The following is a 24,820-nucleotide window of genomic DNA, read 5'->3' as shown; positions in this document are numbered from 1 at the left end:
TTTTTCAACAGTATTTCAGTCAAGTAACGGCAGGCAGTTAACCTAACCAGTGTTCCTGGATTCTGTACCAGTACAAACCTGTTCTCCGCAAGTAACTGCCAACTTCTCCACATCAATAAGAGGTGGATGACTAATCCATGCCAATCATTTTTTACAGGTTACAGCCCATTACACTCTCAGAAACATTTCATTTCTAGAAGTCTGATGCAGCCAACAAGGATGTCCATGTCAACCCTTTTTGGGGTTGCAACCCATAACATTGTCCATGACATTTCATTCCATAAAGTTTGGTGCAGCCCATTAGGATGTCTATGTCAACTCTTTTGTGGGTTGCAACCCAAAATTGGCAGTGACATTTCATTCCATAAAGTTTGATGCAGCTCATTAGGATCTTCATGCCAGTTGTTTTACAGACTCAATCAAACTGAGTCTGCAATTTTCACTGTTTGCCTTGTTCTCGGTGCTTCCGAGGGATCTACTTTCCAGATTTTATTTACAGGTTGCAGCCCATTAAACTCTCAGAGACATTTCATTTCTAAAAGTCTGATGCAGCCCATAAGGGTGTCAATGTCAACTGTTTTATTGGTTGCAGCCCATATCATTGTCATGACATTTAATTTTATAAAGTTTGATGTAGCTCATGAGGATGTCCATGCCAGTTGTTTTACGGGTTGAGCCCATTATACTCTCATTACACAGAGACATTTCATAAATTGCTTAAAGTTTGATACAGCTCATAAAACTAAAATGCAAACATTTTTAGTGCTGCGGTCTCAGTGACCTAGACACTTTACCTACTGACCCCAAAAACTATAGGTTCATCTACTGGCCATAGGCAGTTGACCACTGCAGGTTCAAGCGTTCTCTTGTAATTAAGTGGGAATGGTTTTCAGTGTTGAGGTCACTGTGACCTGGATCTTTGACCTACTGACCCCCAAAACAATAAGGGGTTACCTACTGACCAAAGGTAGTCATCCTATTAAGTTTGACCACAGCATGTCTAAGTAATCTCTTGTTATTGAGCGGAAACCAAATGGCCTACTGACCGACATGAGCAAAACATTGTTCAAGGGGGCAAAACAGATTAGTTACTACTACCGGTAATGAAGTTCAAGCGGTTCTGGAGTAAATGTTAAAAGAAGGTATTGTTGGCAGATGCCGGACACAAAGCAGATCACTAAAATGGAGCTTGAGACTATAACTTGGGTTTGTCAACATTATGAATACCAAACAATCTGAAAAAAAAACAACATTTATTTTTATTAATCAAATTTTCAAACCAAATTGAAAAAAATCACAATCGTCTACAAAAAAGATGACAAAATCTATATAGACAAAAGCTGCAAATTTCTGTTTTTGAAAACGAATTATTGTCATTCTCAGTAAAAGTGAAGTCAAATCCAAAATATCTTTATTCACCATTTATTTCTCCCAAAAAATCATCCTGTTCATTCATTACAGCCAATCCCTGAGGGTTTTTTTTCAGAAATATTAGTATCACTTCCATCCACGTTACAACTGTTATATCACTTACAATATTTTCCTCAGGCACATCATTGCCACTTTCATCCATGTTATTATTGTTGTCCCTTATTATCACTTATAATATTTTCCTCAGGCCTGTCACTGTCACTTTCATCCATGTTACACTCGTTGTCACTTAAAATGGTTTCTTCAGGCCCATCATTGTCACTTTCATCCATGTTATCATTGTTGTCACTTGCAGTGGTTTCTATAGGCACATCATTGTCACTTTCATCCACCTTACAATCATTGTCACTTCAAATGTTTTCTTAAGGTACATCACTGTCACTTCCATCCATGCTACCATTGTTGACATTTCCAATGGTTTCATCAGGCACATCTTTAATGGACCTGAAAATATTTAATAAATGCACATAGAGTTTGGGCATTTGTTGTTTTCAATAGACATACTGTTGCATGGTGGCCGAGTGTAACAGCCGCAGCCCATAACTCAGTCCCTTGCTGTTTGTCCAAGTCAATTCGCAACGAGTTGCAGCCCACTAGTTAGTACATCATATATAAAGTCTTTATTTCGGGAATAAGGTTACTTCCGCGTCCAAGTCAGTTGATAATGGGCTGCAACCCACAACTTTGTCCCAGTTGTTGTTTGTCCAAGTCAATTCACTACGAGTTGCAGCCCACAAGTAGGTACATTATATTATTTTGTCTTTATTTAGGGAATAAGGTTACTTCCTTGTCCAAGTCAGTTGATTATGGGCTGCAGCCCACAACTTTGTCTAACCTGTTGTTTGTCCAAGTCAATTCACTAAGAGTTGCAGCCCACAAGCTGGTACATAATATATTTTGTCTTAATTTAGGGAATAAAGTTACAAAATGTACTTCCTTGTCCGTGTTAGTTGATTATGGGCTGCAGCCCACAACTTTGTCCCAGTTGTTGTTTGTCCAAGTCAATTAACTATGGGTTGCAACCCATAAGTCTGTATATACTCCATGTATTTTATGTCTTTAATATGAGAATTAGGCTATTTCTTGTTCTTAATTGGTTGATTATGGCCTTGGGAATTTTAGTTTGGCAATTGGGAAAAATGGACACTATTTTCGATTGGGAACGGGTCCGTTTACTGGTACCGGACATATAAGGAAAACAATCCTTGATTAGCGATTCATGTGAAGAAGTCGTTAGGTTTTTTTTCAAAATATATTTTTAGCTCTGGTGACCAGCGTAAAATTCGACAAAAAAAAAACTCGAGAGAAGACCTTGCCAGGGTGCTACAGACCTGGCAAGTTTGGTTAAGATCCATCTAGCGGTTCATGAGAAGTTGTTTACAAGTTTTTCTATTTTTAGCTGGAGATACAGCAAAAAGTGGTTAAATTACAGACTTTATTCTAACCTGGGAATCCAGTCTGACAATTTCTAACTTTTTTTCTATCTACAGCCTGGGGAAACCTGTTTTCCGACTGCAGTGCCACCTATATTACACCCGAAATATGCGGATGTTTGATAAAGAACGATAACTTCTAAAAGCGATAATCCATGGCTAAAAATAGAAACAAATTTCTCACAAAAAAGACAGATCGGAATCTTGTAATTCCGACGGTTTCCGAACATTTCCGGGTCATAGACAAATAACTTTGTACCTCCCATAGCTTTTCCAGCAAGTTGTAACAAATATTAAATATGTCAGAATAAACTTAAATGTGCATCATAGCTATCAAGATGTTATATCAATTAATGCAGCCTAGTGATCTACAAAAGTTTTCGTTTCGAACAAGCGCAACTATAATCACATGTTAATTAGGCTATTTATAGAAAATCGATAATCAGTAGTGGCATAGAAACTCCTTCAGATTTCCCCAGGCGTTGATAATATCAGAAACTCGATGAATGCCAATTAACATTAATAAGCGCAAATTAAGTGGGATCTTTAATACATAGATATTAGGTATGATTTCTTCTGACACTACACACAGACAAAGCACGAATATTATCAACGGCTTCCCAGGCTAACTTTATTCATGTGGTTTAAACAGTATCAAAAATTCAATGCGCCCTGTAGGAATTATGAGTACTGTACCATCAAAATATCCATCGCAAAGGGTTGTATTTTTGACTTTCACAGTGCTAGTGCTGGAGAAAAAATACTTGTAGCTAAGCTTTTAGCCTAATGAGGAAAGTTGTAGCCAATTTTAGGGACGTTAGCTAAAAGAATGTTAGTCAAAACTGGTCCGAGGTCTACATGTATGAGAGTTTGATCAGCATGTTTGAACAGAATAACAGAGAGGTACATACAGTGAAACACCGCTCGCTCGAGCATCGATGACTCGAGCACCCGGGCTCGCTCGAGCAATTCATGTGGTTCCGGCCGATTTCCTTCTACTTTATATGTGATATTACCAAGGCTGGGTCGAGCATCGATAACTCGATCGCTCGAGCATGACACCTGGTCCCTGTGTATTAATTTACTCTTTGTTGTGTCTGGCTAACTCGAGCAGAGGTGTCAAAATTTTTCACACCTTCGGCGGTCAGAATGTATCGGTTAATTAAATATTTCGCACACCGTGAGAATTGTGGAGTCTATTCCCAGACTATCTTAAATGTTTGTTTGTCGGTATATTTGATATTATGATGAGATTAATTATTGATAAAAGCTTAAAGAAAAGTTTTATTGATCAAATATCGATCAATTACTGATATCTTAAAGCATCATTCCTGCGGGATCGAGATCTTAGTCATTTAATCAGCGGTTGTTTGCATGCAAATGAAGGAAATAATATAGCCGTTTCATAAAATTGAGACGATAATTATGATATGCACTTGTTGATGAATAAAATTAAAAAAAAAAAAATCTTAGTTGTTTCTTCGCATGTGCTATTTACAAATTACATATTGAAACGTCTATCAATAGATAATGTTTGTAATACGTTTGTTTTCGAAAATGTCACAAGTATGTTATTATAACGCATCACCGTTTACTCAGCAAACGGTCCCGATGACCGTAAACAAACTTTAGTTTTCTTCGTATGTTGGTCAATGTTTGGGTCGCTCGAAACCATGGATAACTCGAGCATTTTGCTCATCCCCTTGCGACCTCGAGCGAGCGGTGTTTTACTGTACATATTAAGTATACCCTACCAATCAGTTTGTAAATGAATTCACTCTTGGGAAAAGCCCTGAAACAACCTAGTGTTAGCATATTGGCAGTTTATAAATACCTCAGTTGTACTTTGACCAACAATGGCTGCTTTTTATATATAAAATATACACGTATTACAATTTCAAAATGGTTTATAAATACAAATTTATTGTAAAAATCTCCCATATTGACTTAGTTTGTTAAAAAAAGACAAAAGATATAGACGAATACAGTTAATGTACTCATCTCAAAACGCTCTACTATAACTTGAAAAAAAAACACCTTTTCTAATGAGTTTGCCCGGCATATTTCACATACACTCCAAAACTGAAATTTTTTAATTTGTTTTAAACTTGGTAATTCTGTTTTAAGAGCCACTGCTTTACCATTTCTTTGCTATATCAGTACTCTTTCTTGAAAACAGAAGGGGATTCAAGATGAGAGGGGTTCTAGTTTTAGAGGTTTTTAGTGTATTGTAAAGAATACTTACTCCTACCATGCAGAGCTACTTTCTGGCTGCCTTTTGGACATGGTGTCAGTCTGAAAATATAATAAAATGTTATAAACTTTAAGTTACTTTTCGGGATAAATGCCAGGCATTCACACCAATTCCACTTCAAAAGGTGCTGGGCCTGTTTAAATTTTGGACAGGTCAGACGGTCTGGCAATTTTCAGCAGCCTGGATTCTAACTTCACTTTATTTGCTATTGAGCACTTGTTGGTGACACCGGCATGGACATGCTAATGGGCTGCATCAAAAATGTCACGAACAACATTGTAATGGACTGCAACCAGTGATGTAACTGGCATGGACATACTTACAGGCTGCATCAAAATGAAATGTCTGTGTTATGGGTTGCAACCCATAAAACAATTGGCATGGACGTACCAATGGGCTGCATCAAACTTTAAGAAATGAAATGTCTCGGACAGTTCAATGGGCTGCAATCCGTAAAGCAATTGGCATGGACATACTAATGAGTTGTATCAAATTTAAAGAAATGAAATCTCATGGACAGTGTTCCGGGCTGCAACCCGTAAACCAATTGGCATGGACATACTAATGAGGTGTATCAAATTTTAAGAAATGAAATCTCATGGACAGTGTTCCGGGCTGCAACCCGTAAAACAATTGGCATGGACTGTTTTCAGAAGGTCTAAAAGAGGGCTACAAAACAAATTATTAATTTTATGTCGAAAGCCCGATCGGGCTATGTTACCAGTCTAACACAAATACAGGGGATGAATACGAATATTTATTCATGAATACAAATTCTACACTAAGGTCACTGAACATTATGTGGCTTTTGCCAACAATTAGACTTACTCATTTGGTTTATCTGGATGTCAAATTTTATGATCTGATATTTTGTAGTAGTCACCCATCCCTCTAAGCCTTACTTGTATCTGTATTTTACTGTTAAGAAACGAAGACATTAAAAAATTAAAAAGTCATAATATTCTAGCCAAACTTACTTGCTATTATAAATTAGACATTAATATTCATGTAGATATTATTTGGACTAGCAGATGGGAACTCTTCTGCCAGTTAAGGATTACTTGTATTTGTTGTTGGCCCTGCAAAATTTTGATTGAGTAATTTGACATTTTTAACTCTGTTCACTTATTTCTTTGCACAGAGCTTTCTCTTTTGATCAAGAATTCTACTTAATTTGTGAGTGTATTCACAGGTTCAAATTCAGGATTGAATTCTGATAAAAATTTGGTAAACAGCTGCAAAGTCTGTTTTCATGTCAGAGATTGCCTCCAATTCAAGTACAAAACCAACAAGAACTATTTTAACGTTGGGAAAATTGAGTGAATAAATGTTTTCTAAGATGAAGCTTTCAGCTTTGCAAAAAGGCCCAAAGGATGCCATTTTCTGTAGAAATCATGGAATATAAAAACAAATAATGGGCAATTGAATAGCAGGGACAATATTTTAAAGAAATATTACTTAAGTTCTTTCAAAACGTAAAAAAAAGTCTAACTTTTAGATTTATTTATTGTGACCCAGTTATTACGTTTTATTATCTTGGGTTAAATTTACTGCATTCTAACTTGACAATGGTACGACCATTTTGGGTACGAAACACTCGCTAATTTTCCTTGCATTTTCGAATTAAGCAGTTGTTTTGATGCATGAAATTCCGTTCCCCATAAAAATTATATTCAGCGAATATATGACTTTCTGCATTTCCAAATGAATGATTTGTTTTACAAAACTTACTGTTGTGAAAACGCTGTCTAGATCCGCTTCAGGACTACCAATATGGCGACGGCGTGGCCAGGTCACTTGACTGCGCATGCGCTTAACTCCGTTTTTGCCGAACAATAACGAATGCTACCGAATGACGTCATTCCATTGGGTGGCCGCTATTAATAGATTGCAATCATTCTTAAACACGAATTGTGTCCGTAACTGTCCAAAGAGGGACAGATATGTCCATTTTCTTCTGGGGTGCAACTCAGAAAATTAAAGAAACAACCCACAATGTACATTTGCACCCGTTTAAGATGATGTCATTATGGGATGCACCCCATAATACAAAATCACCCCACAATGAACCTTATTCTATACCGCTCACCCCACAATGTAGCTCTCGTAAGAGCGGACGGACGGACGGACGGACAGACGGACGCACGGACGGAGAGCATTTCTAACATCCCCTTCACCTTTGGTGGGGGGATAAATAAGGGTCATCTACTCTTTATGACCAATCATCCTATCAAGTTTCAACATTCTGGGTCAGGTGGTTCTCTAGTTATTGATTGGAAATGGTTTTCAATGTTCAGGCCCCTGTGACCTTGACCTTTGACGGAGTGACCCCAAAATCAATAGGGGTCATCTACTCTTCATGACCAATCATCCTATGAAGTTTCAACATTCTGGGTCAAGTGGTTCTCTAGTTATTGATCGGAAATGGTTTTCAATGTTCAGGCCCCTGTGACCTTGACCTTTGACGGAGTGACCCCAAAATCAATAGGGGTCATCTACTCTTCATGACCAATCATCCTATGAAGTTTCAACATTCTGGGTCAAGTGGTTCTCTAGTTATTGATCGGAAATGGTTTTCAATGTTCAGGCCCCTGTGACCTTGACCTTTGATGGAGTGACCCCAAAAACAATAGGGGTCGTCTACTCCAGCAGCCCTACAACCCTATGAAGTTTGAAGGTTCTAGGTCAAATGGTTCTCCAGTTATTGCTCGGAAATGAAGTGTGACGTACGGACGGACGGAAGGACGGACGGACGGACAGGGCAAAAACAATATGTCTCCTGGGGGAGACATAATTCTTCACACTGCCCTTGAATCAATTGGATAAAAATACTTCTCATTAAGGATCATGTAAAGAGTTAGAACCACCCCTCGTGTAAATTTTCATTTTGAAAACTTTACCTGGCAAGACCTGTATATTCATAGCAAACATATATGGAATTTTTTCGAAGAAGTAGAAAATTCTTTCTATAAAGGTCACTTTGTTCAGCATGTACATGTATTTTGTCTCACAACACATGTACTTTGACTGAAATCATTCTATTTGGCAGACGATATCAAACTTCTTTTTCAAACATATTTCTTTTCTAAATTTGCTTTCCTTGTGTGTCTAACATACTTATCTGGGTACTCGGGGAAAGGAAAAATAGTTAACTTATATATATTTATTGATCATAAAAACAACATTTTTGTCATTTTGACAGCTCCACTGTCACTTACATTTTGCAATTGTTGCATTTTATTGAAATGTACATGGTTTTTAACACTTTAAACTCCCCGAGTACCAAGCATACCAAACAACATAGCCTCTTGAGTGTCAACAAGCATTTTTTTATTTGACCTTGTGACCTATTTTTTTACCCCATATGACCAAGATTTGAACTTGTCCATTTCATGAAAACAAACATTCTGACAAAGTTTCAGGACAACAGGAGCAAAAAAGGTGGCCTAAAGGATGTATACGTCAAGTTTTCCTTTGATTTGACCTACTGACCTAGTTTTTTACCGCAGGTGACCCAGATTTAAAATCATCCAAGACTTTATGATAACAAGAGCTTGTACAACATGAAATGCCCCCCACCCCCTTGATGCAATCAGTAATTGCACTATTTATTTATTCATTTTGTTGGGTTTAACATTGCACAAACACAATTTTAGGTCATATGGCCACTTTCAAGCTTTAATGGTGGAGGAAGACCCCAGGTGCCCCTCCGTGCGTTATTTCATCACAAGCTGGCACTTGGGCAGAACCACTGACCTTCGGTATGCCAGCTGGATGGCTTCCTCACATGAAGAATTCAAGTGATTTGAAGTCAGCCACCTTAACCATTCGGCCACAGAGGCCCCTTAACTGCACAAGGAACAGAAATTATTTGGTCACTGAAAACAAAGTTCTACTATTCTTGGTCAATGTAACCTTTGACCTACTGACCTCAAAATCAATAGGTTATGTCATCTGCTGGTTATGATCAAACCTCCCTTTCAACTCCCATTATCCCAAGCATTCTCAAGTAATCATCCGGAAGCAGTTCCTTGTCACTGTGACCTTGACCTTTGACTTACTGACCTCAAAATCAAAACGGACATCTGGCTGGTCATAGCCAACCTCCCTATCATCTTTCATATTAGGCCGAATCATCATTTAATACAATATCACGATAAGCGACAAATTTGAAACTACTAAATACACCTGTGTTAAAAACCAAATTATCTGTGACATAATTAGAACAATAATTATAATCAAATGGTTTGTCGTGTCAACACACAATACTACCTTAATCGACCATACATCTTTTGGAAAACGTGGATCTCTGATTGGCTCAGAGCTTACAGATTAATTGTAAACTCCTCCTTTGACTGACAGGTGCAACTGTTTTACAATAATGACAGGTGCAACTGTTTTACGATAGTTTTTAATAATTGTAATTCATTGTATTAAAGTAAGCAGGCAAACGGTAAAAGATATGCACCCCCCGGCAATAGCATTTGGGATTTTCTAGTGTCCATTTTTAAAAAGTATGCATCTAAATATGTAGAATTCAGCGTGTTGTATTATTTGGTTACGTTGATTATAATACTTTTTGTGAGTTCTCTACAAATGTAGGGATATAATCTAAGTAACACAAGTGTGCAAGATAATGTGAGAAATGCTGCTTTTGATAGAAGGCCTTAGACACACTGACCTGAAAATCAACAGCGGCCATCAAATACCCTTGAACAATGCACCTATTAAGTCTGAGGATCATAGATCAAAGCGCTTAGAAGTTACTACTGAGCAGGAACTAAATACTAAGACACAGGCAGGCAGAACACAAAATACATCCCATAAGGCATTTGAAAATGTGATTCAGCAGAGGAGGTGATCATTTATAATTTAAGAGCATATAGTCAAGGCGACTGACCTACTGACCCCACAATATCCACTGGAGTGAAATATTGTCCAGAATATTCATCACAAAGTTTTTCACATATGTAGGCCTAAACATACATTTGAGTTACTCAAATTACCATCAAGTAATTGTCACATTAAATTTGGATCAATTTACCCTCTTAAATGTCTAGCTCATTTTTCTTAAACCTAAAACAGCTTTCCTTACTTGATGGTCTGGAGCCAAGAACTTGATAAGTCTTTTAACAAGTTTTACAATACTGTAGGGATAGGCAGCCATTTCACAGACCTCCACCAATAACTTTGCATGCTGGTAACACAACTCTGCTGATCCAAACCTAAGAAACAGAAAATCATGGAATTACAACATTCAAATATCTCTTTGCCATCTACTGGCACTCAAGGAAAAGCTGCTGTTTATATATATATTTATAAATATATATATTATGATATCTTTGAAATGTGTTAGTGATAGGAAAGCAAATGTCTTACCATAAGAAAACAAAGAGGTATCCTCGATAGAAAACACCTAGTAAGCAGTCCACTGAAGTGAACAATAAAACTGAGTGAAGTAATGAAAAGTCTACTAATATATATATATATATATATATATATATATATATATATATATATATATAGATATAGATCAATCAAGGGGTAATAATACCTTGCCGTAAAGCACCATACATCTTCTGCTAGAGAAGAAACATAGACATTCACTGAGAACAGATGTTTGAGTAAACATTCCTCCTGCAATGTAAAAATTTACAACTATTTTAATTTAATTATGTTATATGTACTTGTCACTTAAAGCAACTTCCCCATTCCCACAAAACATAAGCTCCAATTTCTATAAATGGGTAACATTCGACAACATTCACTTTTGCTTTGTTTTAACTGGGTTTCATGTCACACAAACACAATTCAGGTCAGCTTTTGATTGTGGTGGAAACCCTAAGGGGACCATCTGGGCAGTGTATCAGGAGTGTATAGGCATATAGGTAGGACCATCAACTGTCCATAAGCCAGATGGATGGCTTCCTCAAGTGAACTGTACACCAAATTAGTGGTTTCAATCCCTCATCTGTGAAGTGCAAGTGTTTCGAAGTCAGCAATTATGATTCATTACTCAACCCAAAACTGCCATTTGAAAATCATCAGATGGAATCTCAAGAAACATCACTTTTTTTTCTGTGACACCTTGACAAAGTAAACACAACGACACTATTATCAAGTAAGAAATACATTATCTTTTTAAAACAAGTCAAAACAAATTATGAAAATTTCTTTTAAAATTTTAAAAAGGTATTAATTAGATCAATCTAATGCTCCATCAGAATATGGCTTTAACAATTACATTTTCTATCTGCTATGTATTGAATATACAAGTTTCTTACTAGAACACAAAAGTATTTGGCTGGCAGACTTCCAACGAGACCACAAACATGAGTACAGATGTACTCATACAGGAGGACTTCTTCTGTTGTTCTGACTGTCAGCAGCATGCACATCTCAATGTAACCTGCGAAGGAAAATATAATCTAACATTTATTCGTAATTACAAGTTAAAAGGAACAACATTGGAACATTTTCAGACCACTGTTTAAAAAAATAAAATATTACCACTTGCTGAAATCTTTTTATTACAAATAGTCTTTTTGTAATCTGCTCCTTGATTTTCTTTTTCAATTTCTTTTTCTTGTGAGTACAACAGTCTAAGCAAATACAGGAATCAAACTGACAAACTTCAAAGCAGATATTATTTCACACCTTATAAGGAAACAAGAGCTGTCTCCGTAGGATGACACATGCCCCCGATGGCACTTTGAATGAATAGTTATGGCCGATGTTAGAGTTTAGGACCTTTGACCTACGGAGCTGGGTCTTGCGCGCAACACATGGTCTTACTGTGTAACACATTCATGCATAGTTATTTTAAAATCCATGCATGAATGACAAAGATATGGACCGGACATGCCCATCAATGCACTATCATGAAAAATGATCTTTAACGTCTAAGTGTGACCTTGACCTTTGAGCTACGGACCTGGGTCTTGCGTGTGACACATCATCTTACTGTGGTACACATTCAAGCCAAGTTATTTGAAAATCCATCCATCGATGACAAAGATATGGACCGGACACGCCCATCAATGCACTATCCTTTAACATCTAAGTGTGACCTTGACCTTTGAGCTACGGACCTGGGTCTTGCGCACTGCACGTCGTCTTACTGTGGTACACATTCATGCCAAGTTATTTGAAAATCCATCCATCGATGACAAAGATATGGACCGGATACGCCCATCAATGCACTATCCTTTAACGTCTAAGTGTGAACATGACCTTTGAGCTACGGACCTGGGTCTTGCGAACTGCACGTCGTCTTACTGTGGTACACATTCATGCCAAGTTATTTGAAAATCCATCCATCAATGACAAAGATATGGACCGGACACGAAAATTGCGGACAGACCGACAGACTGACAGACCGACAGACAGACAGACGGTTCAAAAACTATATGCCTCCCTTCGGGGGCATAAAAATAGCAATTATGTCAAGGCCATTGCAGATCTTGTGACATGAAAAGACAGGAAAAATGTCCAAATACAATGTATCTGATTAAATTACCCAGCCACTGTCTTAAATATACACTGCAATAATTCTAAATATCTTAGTTATGAAATTACCCAATGTTTTATAGGGACTCAGCTAAATTTTACATATTCACAGGAATAGTGGTACAACACAGAATGTAGTTACTACTAAGAATTACCTCCCTTGGTATTGGTAAAGGTCAGCAAGATAAACTGGAAAACATACATGGATTCAAACAGAAAAAAGTTCTCTTTCTTCCGTCTGTTTTACTCACTTATTACCAAAGTATCAACAAAACTACAACCAGTTAAACTACTTTTATGTGAATTTAAATAGGAATTAGGAATTCAAATTGTTGCTCATAGAAAAGAATCTGACACCGGAAGGCAAGTGATTCCAACAGGGATCTATCAAAATGTCTTCTGTTTCAACAAGAGCTGTCCGTAAACAGCTTGCTCGGCTTTTCTTAGTGCTCGACTCTGAATTACAGCTTTGCCAGTAAAATCTTTGTAAAAAAAGTTTAACCAAAAAATTCTAAGTTCAGAAGGGGTAAAACACTGTAAAATTCAAATCAAAGATATGGGGATTGTTTCTCCTGGTGTAGACTTTGATAGTAAATAACTGTTTTAAGTTTCAAGTCAATAGCTTTTATAGTAAAAGATATATAATGTTATAGAATTTTTTTTAACAAAAACAGTCCGTATTAAAAAGGGGCATAACTTTGTCAAAATTCAAACCAGAGTTATAGGGATTGTTTTTCTGGTGTAGACTTTGATAGTTATTTACTGTAAATACCGTTTTTAAGTTTCAAGTCAATAGCTTTGATAGTAACAGAGGTATTTGACTTTATCAAAAACATTAATGAGGAGCCGACCCCTACATTGGGGTGAGTGCAATAGCTCTACTTTCCCCCCCCGCCCGAAAAGTCGAGCTGAAAAGGGATGAAGTTTTCTGACATAACAGTTGTTTGAATGCTATCTCAATTTCTATATTCATTAAACATGCTTTCCAAAATACTTACATTGAGATGTAGCCAAAAAAATCTGCTCAAATATACTCCTAGTTGCACTGTCATTCAAACTTCTCATCCAGCTCTGAAACACATCATCTGAAATGAAACAAAAAAAAATCGTAGAATTGATTGTATGCCTCCTGAAATATGATTATACAAATCTAGAATTCACTTACTTGGCACATATAGTTTTGATAACAAATGCTGACGGGGCTTTTCATCAGAACAGGCCTTGGCCTTACAAATTATGATATATATGCACGACAATTGTCTATTTTGGGAAAATAATCAACCGTAAGTAAACACCGAAATATCAACTAGATTTATCTCCCCTTAACACACACTAAAATCCAGGCCATGGAACATGACTGATTAGACTAGTAATGCGTCACACCTGGTTCTTTGCTTTGTTAAGCTAGTGAGACAAAAAATCGATACCAGTCAAGTGCTTCCTCTAAAAATACTAATTTAAGAATGAAACCAAAATCTTAATCATCTGTTGGCATGATTTTGGGAAACTTACCTTGCATTTTGGGAAATATCTTTCACAGTTGGGAAAAAAAAGTAAACATTTGGACTGGGAAGAGGCTGTTATATAAGGATGAAAAGCCCCGAGCTGAATAATCAAAGGGCAATATCTCATTGAAAAATTATACCCCATGAACATGAACATAATACCCACACCTTGAGAGTTGAGCATCCTATAAATTTTCATTGAATTCTAGACAATGATTGCTGAGAAATACTCCTTACTATGACAGCGCTATAATCTACTAAATGAATGTTGAGTAATGAAAGGGCAACAACTCAAAGTAATGAATGGGCAACAACTCAACCAAAACATAAAGAAAATATGCACATTTCTGTTGGGAGTAAAGCTTCCTATGAAGTTTCAATGAATTCAAATCAATGTTTGTTGAGGAGTACTCCAGACAAGAAATGGTACTTTAGTATACTTTTTTTGAATAATCAAATGGCAATAAATCAAAGAATCACTCCACTAGAACATAAAGACAATATGCACATTTCCTCTTAAGAGTAAAGCTTCCTATGAATTCCATCCTTTGGATGCTGATGAATACTACAGACAAGAAATGGTACTAAAGTGTACTAATTTTGAATAATCAAAGGGCAACAGTTCAGTGAAAAATAATTAAAAACAAGAGCTGTCACTAATGGTGACAAATGCCCCCACAGCGCCTTGACCTTTGACCTGGTGATCTTGACCTTTGACCTGGTGACCCCAAAGTCAGTAGAGGTCATGTACTCAATAAGTACTATCAGCATGTGAAGTTTGAAGGTCCTGGGTTCAGTGGTTCGCGAGTAAAGTGCCTTCATGCAAAAAGTTAACGTTGTGATAAACGAACGAACTAACAAACGGACAGTTGAAAACTAATATGCCTCCCTTCGGGGGCATAAAAAACCTGAAGAAAATATGTCTAACGAGTTAAGCTTCCTGTGAAGTTTTGCTGAATTCTAGCTTGTAGTTGTTGAGGTATACTTCAGACAATAATTGTACTACAGTATATTAATGCTGGATAATCAAAGGGCAGTTACTCCAAGAAAAATCATCCGACAGGAACAAAAAAATAATTTGTCCTTCTCTTGAAAATGGAGCTTTCAATGAAGTTTGGCTAATGTTGAATATTCAAAGGGCAATAATTCTTGACAGTTAAAGTTTCCTATAAAGTTTGGCTAAACTGGTCTGGAAAAAGTGACATCAACTTTGGTCCATTACAAGATTTCTTACCAGCATTTAGTTGTTCTCACTTCATACTCAGCTGATGGCCTAAGTAAATTTAACAAGAGGGCAATGAAGGCCTTGTATCACTCACCTGACCTTATGGCCTAAAGATCATCAAGATTAACATTCTGACCATTCAGTTTTAATAAGATATGGTCATAAATGTGGCCTCTGAAGTGTAAACTAGCTTTTTCTTTGATTTGACCTGGTGACCTAGTTTTTGACCAAACATAACCCAGATTCAAACTGGACCTTGAGATCATCAAGATTACCATTCTGACCAAGTTTCATGAAGATATAGTCATAAATGTGGCCCCTACAGTGTTAACAAGCTTTTCCTTTGATTTGACCCGGTGACAAAGTTTTTGACCCAATATTGAATTCGTCCAAGATTTTATTGAGGGTAACATTCTGACCAAGTTTCATTAAGATCGGCTTGTGACCTCTAGTAAGAGTGTTAACAGGTCAAATTGTTGACAACGACGATGGACAACGACAGACAACGGACACAGGGCGATCACAAAAGCTCAGCTTTAAGCACTTTGTGCTTAGGTGAGCTAAAAGTCTGCTCTATTTGGCTGTTATTTAAGAAACAATATATCTCATTTAGTGATTTGTCGCTGAATAAAATCACTGTTTGGAGTTCAGATGCGACTGAATTATATATCAAGGGTGACGCCCAAGTGATATAATAATATGGTAGGACAAGAACTTGAAATAAAGCAATTTTTTTCCAAACCTGTTTGTTTAAGTACACAATCTGCAATTTTCAGCAGGAGCTCTAACCTTGCAAGTCTGTCTTCTGGTTTACACTCTGAAAAAATGAATCACCTACTTAAACAAGAGTGCCATGATGGCCCTATATCGCTCACCTGTTATCACTGCACTTGAGGACAAGAAGGTCCTCAGAAAAAATATCAAAGTCCAAAGGACAGGAACATTAAAGGGAAGAAATTTAAACCAAAAAGAAGAAAAAAATTCTTACAAGGCATAGATATGTCAAAAAACACCTAAAAATTGGAGGTACCATCCATGTTGTACCACAGAAAAGTGGTCTCGGTTTTTCCCTACAGCCAATAATAAAACAGTTACTAAAAATAAGCTATTTATAGTAACATAAAAGGGAAGTAATTAAAAAAAAAAATATTATAAGTGAACAAAAGAAGGATCTGCCAAATAAATCTGTTGACATAAATGAAATTTCAGATCAGTATCTTCATTAGTTATGGAGATATACCTATTTTAATTTGAAATAAAGGGAGGTAATTTGACATAAAATCAGTCCATAGTTATCTACCCTGATTGTCTCAGTCCAACTAATAACAATAATGAAATTTCAAATAAGTCCTATAAGTACTTACTGATATAAATCCATTTTGATTACAATCAGGGGAGGTAATCAGATATAAAATAACTCTGGAACCTACGATTGGATCTGATTTGTCATGGAATCCAAGATTTATTGTTGTTGAAGATATTTTGGAAGTTTGTATCAAATAAAACCATAAATGAAGTCTCTATATGGCTGCAGAAGCCAAATCAGCCAATTTTGGACCTTTAAGGGGCCATAACTCTAGAACCCATGATGGAATCTGGCCAGTTGAACAAAGGAAGCAAGATCTCGTGGTGATACAAGTTGTGTGCAAGTTTGGTTAAAATCAAATCATAAATGAAGCTGCTATTGTGCAGACAAGGTCAAAATAGCTAATTTTGGCCCTTTCAGGGGCCATAACTCTGGAACCCATTACGGGATCTGACCGGATCAAGAAAGGAATCGAGATCTTATGGTGACACAAGTTTTGTGCAAGTTTGATTAAATTCAAATCATAAATGAAGCTGCTATTGTGCAGACAAGGTCAAAATAGCTAATTTTGGCCCTTTCAGGGGCCATCACTCTGGAACCCATAATGGAATCTGGCCAGTTCAAGAAAGGAACCAAAATCTAATGGTGATACAAGTTGTGTGCAAGTTAGGTTAAAATAAAATCATAAATGAAGCTGCTATTGTGCAGAAAAGGTCAAAATAGCTAATTCTGGCCCTTTCAGGGGCCATAACTCTGGAACCCATAATGGAATCTGGCCAGTTCAAGAAAGGAACCAAGATCTCGTGGTGATACAAGTTGTGTGCCAGTTTGGTAAAAATAAAATCATAAATGAAGCTGCTATTGTGCAGGCAAGGTCAAAATAGCTAATTTTGGCCCTTTCAGGGGCCATAACTCTGGAACCCATAATGGGATCTGGCCAGTTCAAGAAAGGAACCGTGATCTTATGGTGATACAAGTTGTGTGCAAGTTTGGTTAAAATAAAATCATAAACGAAACCACTATCGTGCAGACACGAAATTGTTGACGCACGCACGGACGGACTGACGACGGACGACGGACGAAGGGTGATCACAAAAGCTCACCTTGTCACTATGTGACAGGTGAGCTAATAACAAAAACATCAATCATGTATATATTCCAGCATAGTGAGCGACAAAATCTGGCTTCTCAAGGGAGTTGGCTGCTTAAAACAAGTTAAAATAAAAACACAAGATCAACTTGGCAAGTTAGCTGACTGGCTGCTTAAAACAGGTGTCTGACAAGGCAGTTTCCTCTGTACAACCTATTCAGACAGGTCTTGATGTTAAGGAAGTGTACATGAATCAAATATGATGATAATCATGAAGGTAGAAACTTTTCCTGACACAAACTAGAGCTATCACTAAAGGTGATGAATGTACCACCCCCCACCCCACCCCCCAATGCACTGACACAGTACATTGAAATTTGATGCACACAAGATTGCATAATTATGTGGACTGTATGTATATAGACTGTATGTATACAGTATAGTAACAAAAAAACAAAGTTCCATAACTATGCAGAATATTTATCGAAAAAGAACGTAACATGCACCATGCACAACTAGGGTTGGTACTGATCACTTGTGTGAAATTTTATTAAATTGTGTGCAAGGGTTCGGAAGATTAGGCGCGAACAAGATTGCATATGCAGACTGTATGTACGTAGTATGTTAACAAGAAACAAAGTCCCATAACTCTGAAATTTTTGTTGTTGAAAGAACCTAACATGCCCCATGCACAACTACTGTTGTTACTGATCACTTGTGAGAAGTTTCATTAAATTGTGTCAAGGGGATGAGGAGAGATGGTGCACACAAGATTGTGTCTACAGACAGACAGACAGACAACCTGAAACCAGTATACCCACTTTGCTGTTGGGTGGTACAATCACACAATCATTATCATGGTCAAAGTAGCCCTGTCCTGACCAACTGCTCCATCAGCTCCACATTGATGAATGTATATATAGTGAAACATAGACATTAGCGATATATTTTCTCTCTATAGTCAAAAGCAAAATAAAGAGATACACACCACTATCCTGGGTCAATATAAAGGTCACAAACGTCCTGTTCTGAACAAGCAAGTTGACCAAAGGCTCTATACCATTCACAAGATGACGTCTGATTTCATCTATACTCGCTACAGCAATATTGACAACAGTAATACTAGGTGGTAAACTCCTGAAATGTATTTCAACATACTGACTTGTATATCAGTATAATATACATATATAACATAAAGTTTTAAAATTTGTTATATACCCTGTTGCAGTGCATACTTATTTGGCTAATCATCTCAGTACTGATTTTTGTTTAGCAGAAACATTAATGTTCTGTAAAGTTTTAAAAGTACAAATATTTCATTCAGTAACCCAAATCCCTCTCTTTATTTAAAGAAGAGAATGAAATAACAAGAGCTGTCACTAATGGTGACAAATGCCCCCCCCCCCCCCCCCCCTCCCGCAATGCCTTGACCTTTGACCTGGTGACTCCAAAGTCAGTAGGGTTTGTGTACGCAGTAAGTACTATCAGCATGTGAAGTTTGAAGGTCCTGGGTGCAGTAGTTCACGAGTAAAGAACCTTCATGCAAAGAAGTTAAAGTTGGCCCCTTAGACCTTGACCTTTGACCTGGTGACCCCAAAGTCAATAGGGGTCTTGTACTCAGTGAGTACTATTACTATCAGCATGTGAAGTTTGAAGGTACTGGGTGCAGTGGTTCGCGAGTGAAGTGCCTTCATGCATAAAGTTAACATTGGCCCCTCTGACCTTGACCTTTGACCTGGTGACCCCAAAGTCAGTAGGGGTTGTGTACTCAATGAGTACTATCAGCATGTGAAGTTTGAAGGTCCTGGGTGCAGTGGTTTGCGAGTGAAGTGCCTTCATGCAAAAAGTTAACGTTCGCCCCTGTGACCTTGACCTTTGACCTGGTGACCCCAAAGTCAGTAGGGGTCGTGTACTCAATGAGTACTATCTGCATGTGGAGCTTGAAGGTCCTGGGTGCATTGGTTCGCGAGTTAAGTGCCTTCGTGCAAAAAGTTAACGTTCGCCCCTGTGACCTTCACCTTTGACCTGGTAATTGTAGTCAGTAGGGGTCGTGTACTCAATAAGTACTATCAGCATGTGAAGTTTGAAGGTCCTGGGTGCAGTGGTTCGCGAGTAAAGTGCCTTCATGAAACAAGTTAACGTTGTTGACTAACGAATGAACGGACGGACAGTTGAAAAATAATATGCCTCCCTTCGGGGGCATAAATATAAAATCAAATATAAGGCACTACATTTTGATTAAAAAGAAAACAGTGTTTAAAATGGTTTAATTGGATAGATCTTCAGAAAATGATACTCTATTAAGATTTTTCCTGATGAGTTTTACATCTTACTGACACAATTACAGGTCAAATAGTAACATTCCAGATTTAATGGTAGTGGAAGACCCCCAGGTGCCCCTCTAGAAAAGTCACCTGTGTTGATTCCCCAACATGTCTGCCGTTGAACGACCAACCTCCTGTAAGCCAGCTGGATTGATTCCTCAGATGAAGAAAATTCTACTTCCCGTAAAAAGGTTTTGAACTATGGCAGTGACAGGCAAGTGATCTGAAGTCGGTGACCACAACCACTTGGCCACATAGGCCCAAAAACAGTTAGGTATAAAAGCTAAATTTGTGATTCTAAACATGCTTAAGCATTTACCTGATTAATAATAGTTGCTTCAATTTGAAAAACTACAAATACTTGGTTAATGAGTGCAACTCACCTAAATATAGCTAAGATCATGTCATAAGCAGATTTCACACAGTCACTCACAGTGTCTATAAAACTGTCCAACAATGAAATTATAACCCTCAGCTGGTAGCCCAGCACTTTCAGGGACTTCTGAAAGGCTGCACTGTCTCCCTGGGATAAACTCTGAAATTAATGAAACCAGTCTGCAAAGTTACCTGAACACAGTGTCACTGACATAATTCCAGCAAAATAATCCAATTTCAGTCTAATTTATCTTCCTAAATCTATATTTATAATATTTGTTTAAGTTTGATATAGTAAGATAATTTAATTTAGTGGTTTGACACTAAAAAAATGAGGAATTTAGATAAAAGTCTTTCCTATGATTTGGTTTACACAACCAACTTTTTTCCAACTTATCACCTTGAATTAGTCTTCTTTTCTTGATAACAACTAAACTTGAAACCAAGGCAAAAATCTAAAATGTCTTTGTACTTAACACTTATTTTGTGAAAGTCTAAATTTTGAACTCATTAGTGCAATGTCTTCAACTATATACTGTGAGAAAATGCATCTATTGCCTTAAATCTAGTCTTGTCTGAAACAGGTATTTTTCACTGGAACAAAACTGACATGATTTTAATTTAATTTTAAGATAAATTTTGGGGTAACAAAACCATGACATGAAAATCAGTCCCTTAAAAGTTATATTTTTATGGCATTCACAAACTTTCCTCACTTCCGATATGTAAAATAGAACAGGCAGATTCTCACCAGTTCTTGTTTGTCCTCACATGGTGGTGCCAGCTGCAACAAATACATGTAACCTTTGTTGATCTCCGTGCACAGGTAGGTCACCATGGTATCTACGTCTAGCCCATCCTTCAACTGGTTCTTGTGTCGTCCTGACAACCGGGATACAGCCTTCCACAGGCTGACGACCAATTTCACGTCCAAACTGGACACTATCTGACATACCTCAAATAGTCCCTGACACACTGGAATATATATAGCAATGAATAGCTATTTATCAATACTGTGCAAGTACTTTACTCCCGGAGTCTGAATGTTTGCACTTCAGCGGGAACTGCCATCTTTGATAATAAAGTCATGCCATGAGAAAACCAACATAGTGGGTTTGCAACCAGCATGGATCCAGACCAGCCTGCGCATCCACGCAGTCTGGTCAGGATCCATGCTGTTCGCTTTCAGTCTATTGCAATTTGAGAAAATGTTCATGGGGATGCGTAGGCTGGTCTGGATCCATGCTAGTCGCAAAGCCACTATGTTGATTTTCTCATGGCACGACTCAAATGATATGAGGGTTTACAAGTTTAAAGGAATTGTTTATCATTTAAGATTAGACATTAAAGTTTTCTGAACGATTTTTGGTTTTTATATTTTAGGTAATAAATATATACCACTTTCCAATTACTGCAATAATTTACACAATGATTCTCTAACGATCACTTTGAAGAACCGCCAGTCCTATCTTCCATAAGCCAGCTGGATGGCTTCCTCACATGAAGAATTCAACGCCCCTTATCAGCAACCTTACCCACTTGATCAGAGAGGTCCCATCACTTTGAATTTGACATGAGAAGTTGTTAAACCAAAAAAAGTAGTCATTACTAAAAACTACTACAGGTTACTTTTTTTATATAAATTGTTCCTGTATCTGGTTACCAACAAACCAAGTATGTAACTCCTTTATATACGTACCATAGCAAAGATCCTCTATGTCCTGCTGGGAGACACTGCTGTTGATCACAATGCTGTCCAGTAACCCTAGCAATGCCTGCACATAAAAACAAAAGCGTATGTCAGCTGATGCTGATAATGTTTACCAACATTCACTTCAATTGGACAGAACCTGTATGAGAAGTCAAGTACACAATATTCTGATGTAGTTGTGGCAGTTTCCCACTGTGGACTTTGAAATACTACAAAGTCCAAGGAGAGTAGGAACTGCCACAGTGTACACCTGTCACATCAAATTATTTTTAGATTTTAAAATAATCTCCTTATCGAGCAAACAAGTTGTCAATTTTCTCAATTTCAAAACTTATTCAAGGCCTATAACTCAAAGAGTGGCAAAGACTATCTACCTAGTTATCAAACTTGATGGAGGTAATGTTAACTTCCAAAACTCCAATATTATATAAAACAAGAGGGTCATGATGACCCTGGATCGCTCACCAGAGTAATATGAGATACATGTTTCAAATGTCAAACTGATGATTTTTAGAAATTTTTTGGAAGATTTTCTGATGTACAATCAAGTAACCTCTGGGGCGGGGCCAATTTTACCCCGGGGGTCATGATTTAAACAAATTTTGTAGAGGTCCACTAGGCAATGCTACATGTGAAATATCTAAGCTCTAGGCCTTCTAGTTTATTTTTAGAAAATTTTTGAAGATTTCCCTATGTACAATCAAGTGACCCCTAGGGCGGGGTCAATTTTAACCCCGGGGGTGGGGGGTCATGATTTGAATAAATTTTGTAGAGGTCCACTAGGCAATGCTACATGTCAAATATCTAAGATCTAGGCCTTCTGGTTTATTTTTAGAAAAATTTTAAGATTTTTCTATGTCCAATCAAGTAACGCCATGGGGCAGAGTCAATTTGACCCCGGGGCTCACGATTTGAACAGTTTTGTAGAAGTCTGCTAGGCAATGCTACATGTCAAATATCTAAGATCTAGGCCTTCTGGTTTATTTTTAGAAATTTTTTGAAGATTTTCCTATGTAAAATCAAGTGACCCCTGGGGCGGGGTCAATTTTGACCCGGCGGTCATGATTTGAACAAATTCTGTAGAGATCCACTAGGCAATGCTACACCTGAAATATCTAAGCTCTAGGCCTTCTGGTTTATTTTTAGAAATTTTTTGAAGATTTTCCTATGTAAAATCAAGTGACCCCTGGGGCGGGGTCAATTTTGACCCCCGGGGTCATGATTTGAACAAATTTTGAAGAGGTCCACTAGGTAATGCTACATGTCAAATACCTAAGCTCTAGGCCTTCTGGTTTATTTTTAGAAAAATTCTAAGTTTTTTCTATGTACAATCAAGTTACCCCATGGGGCCGGGTCAATTTGACTGGGGTCATGATTTGAACAAATTTTGTAGAAGTCTACTAGGCAATGCTACATGTCAAATATCTATGATCAAGGCCTTCTGGTTTATTTTTAGAAAATTTTTGAAGATTTTCCTATGTAAAATCAAGTGACCCCTGGGGCGGGGTCAATTTTGACCCCGGGGTCATGATTTGAACAATTTCAGTAGAGGTCCACTAGGCAATGCTACACGTCAAATATCTAAGCTCTAGGGCTTCTGGTTTTTGAGAAGAAGATTTTTTAAGATTTTCCTATGTAAAATCAAGTGACCCCTGGGGCGGGGTCAATTTTGACACCGGGGTCATGATTTGAACAAACTTGGTAGAGGTCCACTAGGCAATGCTTTACACCAAATATCTAAGCTCTAGGGCTTCTGGTTTTTGAGAAGAAGATTTTTAAAGTTTTTCCTTTCTGTTGCCATGGCAACCAGAGTTCTGCATGGAATTCAATTCTTTGAATAATTCAATGCCTTTAATTTATAAAACACCAAAAACTTTACCAGTTGTAGAGCGTGTGCCTTCTTGAACAGCACAGAGAGTGGTTCTGTTACACTAGCCAGAGCATCCCCGTATATCTCACTACTGTCCTGAAAAACATTGATTTTAAAAACATCAAATTTTAATACATGTTGAATGAAAAGGATCATCAACCATTTGACCTCAACTGCCATGCACTTAGGGCCTGGGTCAAATGTAATGCGCATACAAGCAAATTCAGTAAATATATCCCCTGCTTAGAAAGCTATTTTGTGAATGAGAGGTGTTACTATATTCTGAAAGATATTCAATTTGCAGATCATGAGATGTACACAAGTTATATACAAGAAGACTATGCGAAAGTCTGCTGGTTCCTATTCCTTTATGGCCTTATAGAACTGAGTCGCACCATGAGAAAACCAACATAGTGCATTTGTGACCAGCACGGATCCAGATGAGCCTGCGCATCTGCGCACTCTGGTCAGGAACCATTCTGTTTGCTTTCAAACCTACTGCAATTAGAGAAACCGTTAGTGAACAGCATGAATCCTAACCTGACTAAGCAGATGCGCAGGCTGGTCTGGATCCGTGCTGGTTGCAAATGCACTATGTTGGTTTTCTCATGGTGTGGCTCAAATCACCACTACTGCTGCACATGACAGCAAAAAGTAACAAAATATCATTTAATTTTCTTTCAAATAATTTTCATTTACATTGTATTCTATTTATATTTTTAGTTTAGTCTTTTCACAAATTCTGACAGAATATCTTTCAGGGAGTTATGATAGAAGTTCACTTTTT

The 24,820-nt window shown here is 37.5% G+C and overlaps 1 protein-coding gene and 1 long non-coding RNA gene across 2 annotated transcripts in view; both read right to left on the bottom strand.

Moving 5' to 3' along the window:
• LOC128552284 (uncharacterized protein C1orf112-like) overlaps positions 1 to 24,820 on the bottom strand; it is a gene marked incomplete at its 5' end in the record, with an annotated part of 64,599 nt that overhangs the window by 16,966 nt on the left and 22,813 nt on the right. Inside the window, 10 exons of the mRNA XM_053533314.1 lie at positions 10,214 to 10,343; positions 10,673 to 10,755; positions 11,403 to 11,527; positions 13,626 to 13,712; positions 16,100 to 16,174; positions 18,742 to 18,890; positions 20,461 to 20,612; positions 21,204 to 21,427; positions 22,152 to 22,227; positions 24,043 to 24,129. Coding sequence (XP_053389289.1) covers positions 10,214 to 10,343; positions 10,673 to 10,755; positions 11,403 to 11,527; positions 13,626 to 13,712; positions 16,100 to 16,174; positions 18,742 to 18,890; positions 20,461 to 20,612; positions 21,204 to 21,427; positions 22,152 to 22,227; positions 24,043 to 24,129 — 1,188 coding nt within the window. The remainder of the gene's footprint in view (positions 1 to 10,213; positions 10,344 to 10,672; positions 10,756 to 11,402; positions 11,528 to 13,625; positions 13,713 to 16,099; positions 16,175 to 18,741; positions 18,891 to 20,460; positions 20,613 to 21,203; positions 21,428 to 22,151; positions 22,228 to 24,042; positions 24,130 to 24,820) is intronic.
• LOC123526348 (uncharacterized) lies at positions 530 to 7,234 on the bottom strand. The gene is made up of 3 exons (XR_008369029.1): positions 6,850 to 7,234; positions 5,110 to 5,159; positions 530 to 1,875 (listed from the first exon to the last, which is right to left on the bottom strand). It is a non-coding gene; the product is annotated as an uncharacterized LOC123526348 (long non-coding RNA).

The sequence above is a fragment of the Mercenaria mercenaria genome, unplaced genomic scaffold (genome assembly GCF_021730395.1).
Source record: "Mercenaria mercenaria strain notata unplaced genomic scaffold, MADL_Memer_1 contig_2230, whole genome shotgun sequence".
In the NCBI taxonomy this organism is placed as follows: domain Eukaryota; kingdom Metazoa; phylum Mollusca; class Bivalvia; order Venerida; family Veneridae; genus Mercenaria; species Mercenaria mercenaria.
The sequence above is the reverse complement of the archived record's forward strand: the minus strand, read 5'-3'. Positions and strand labels throughout refer to the sequence as shown.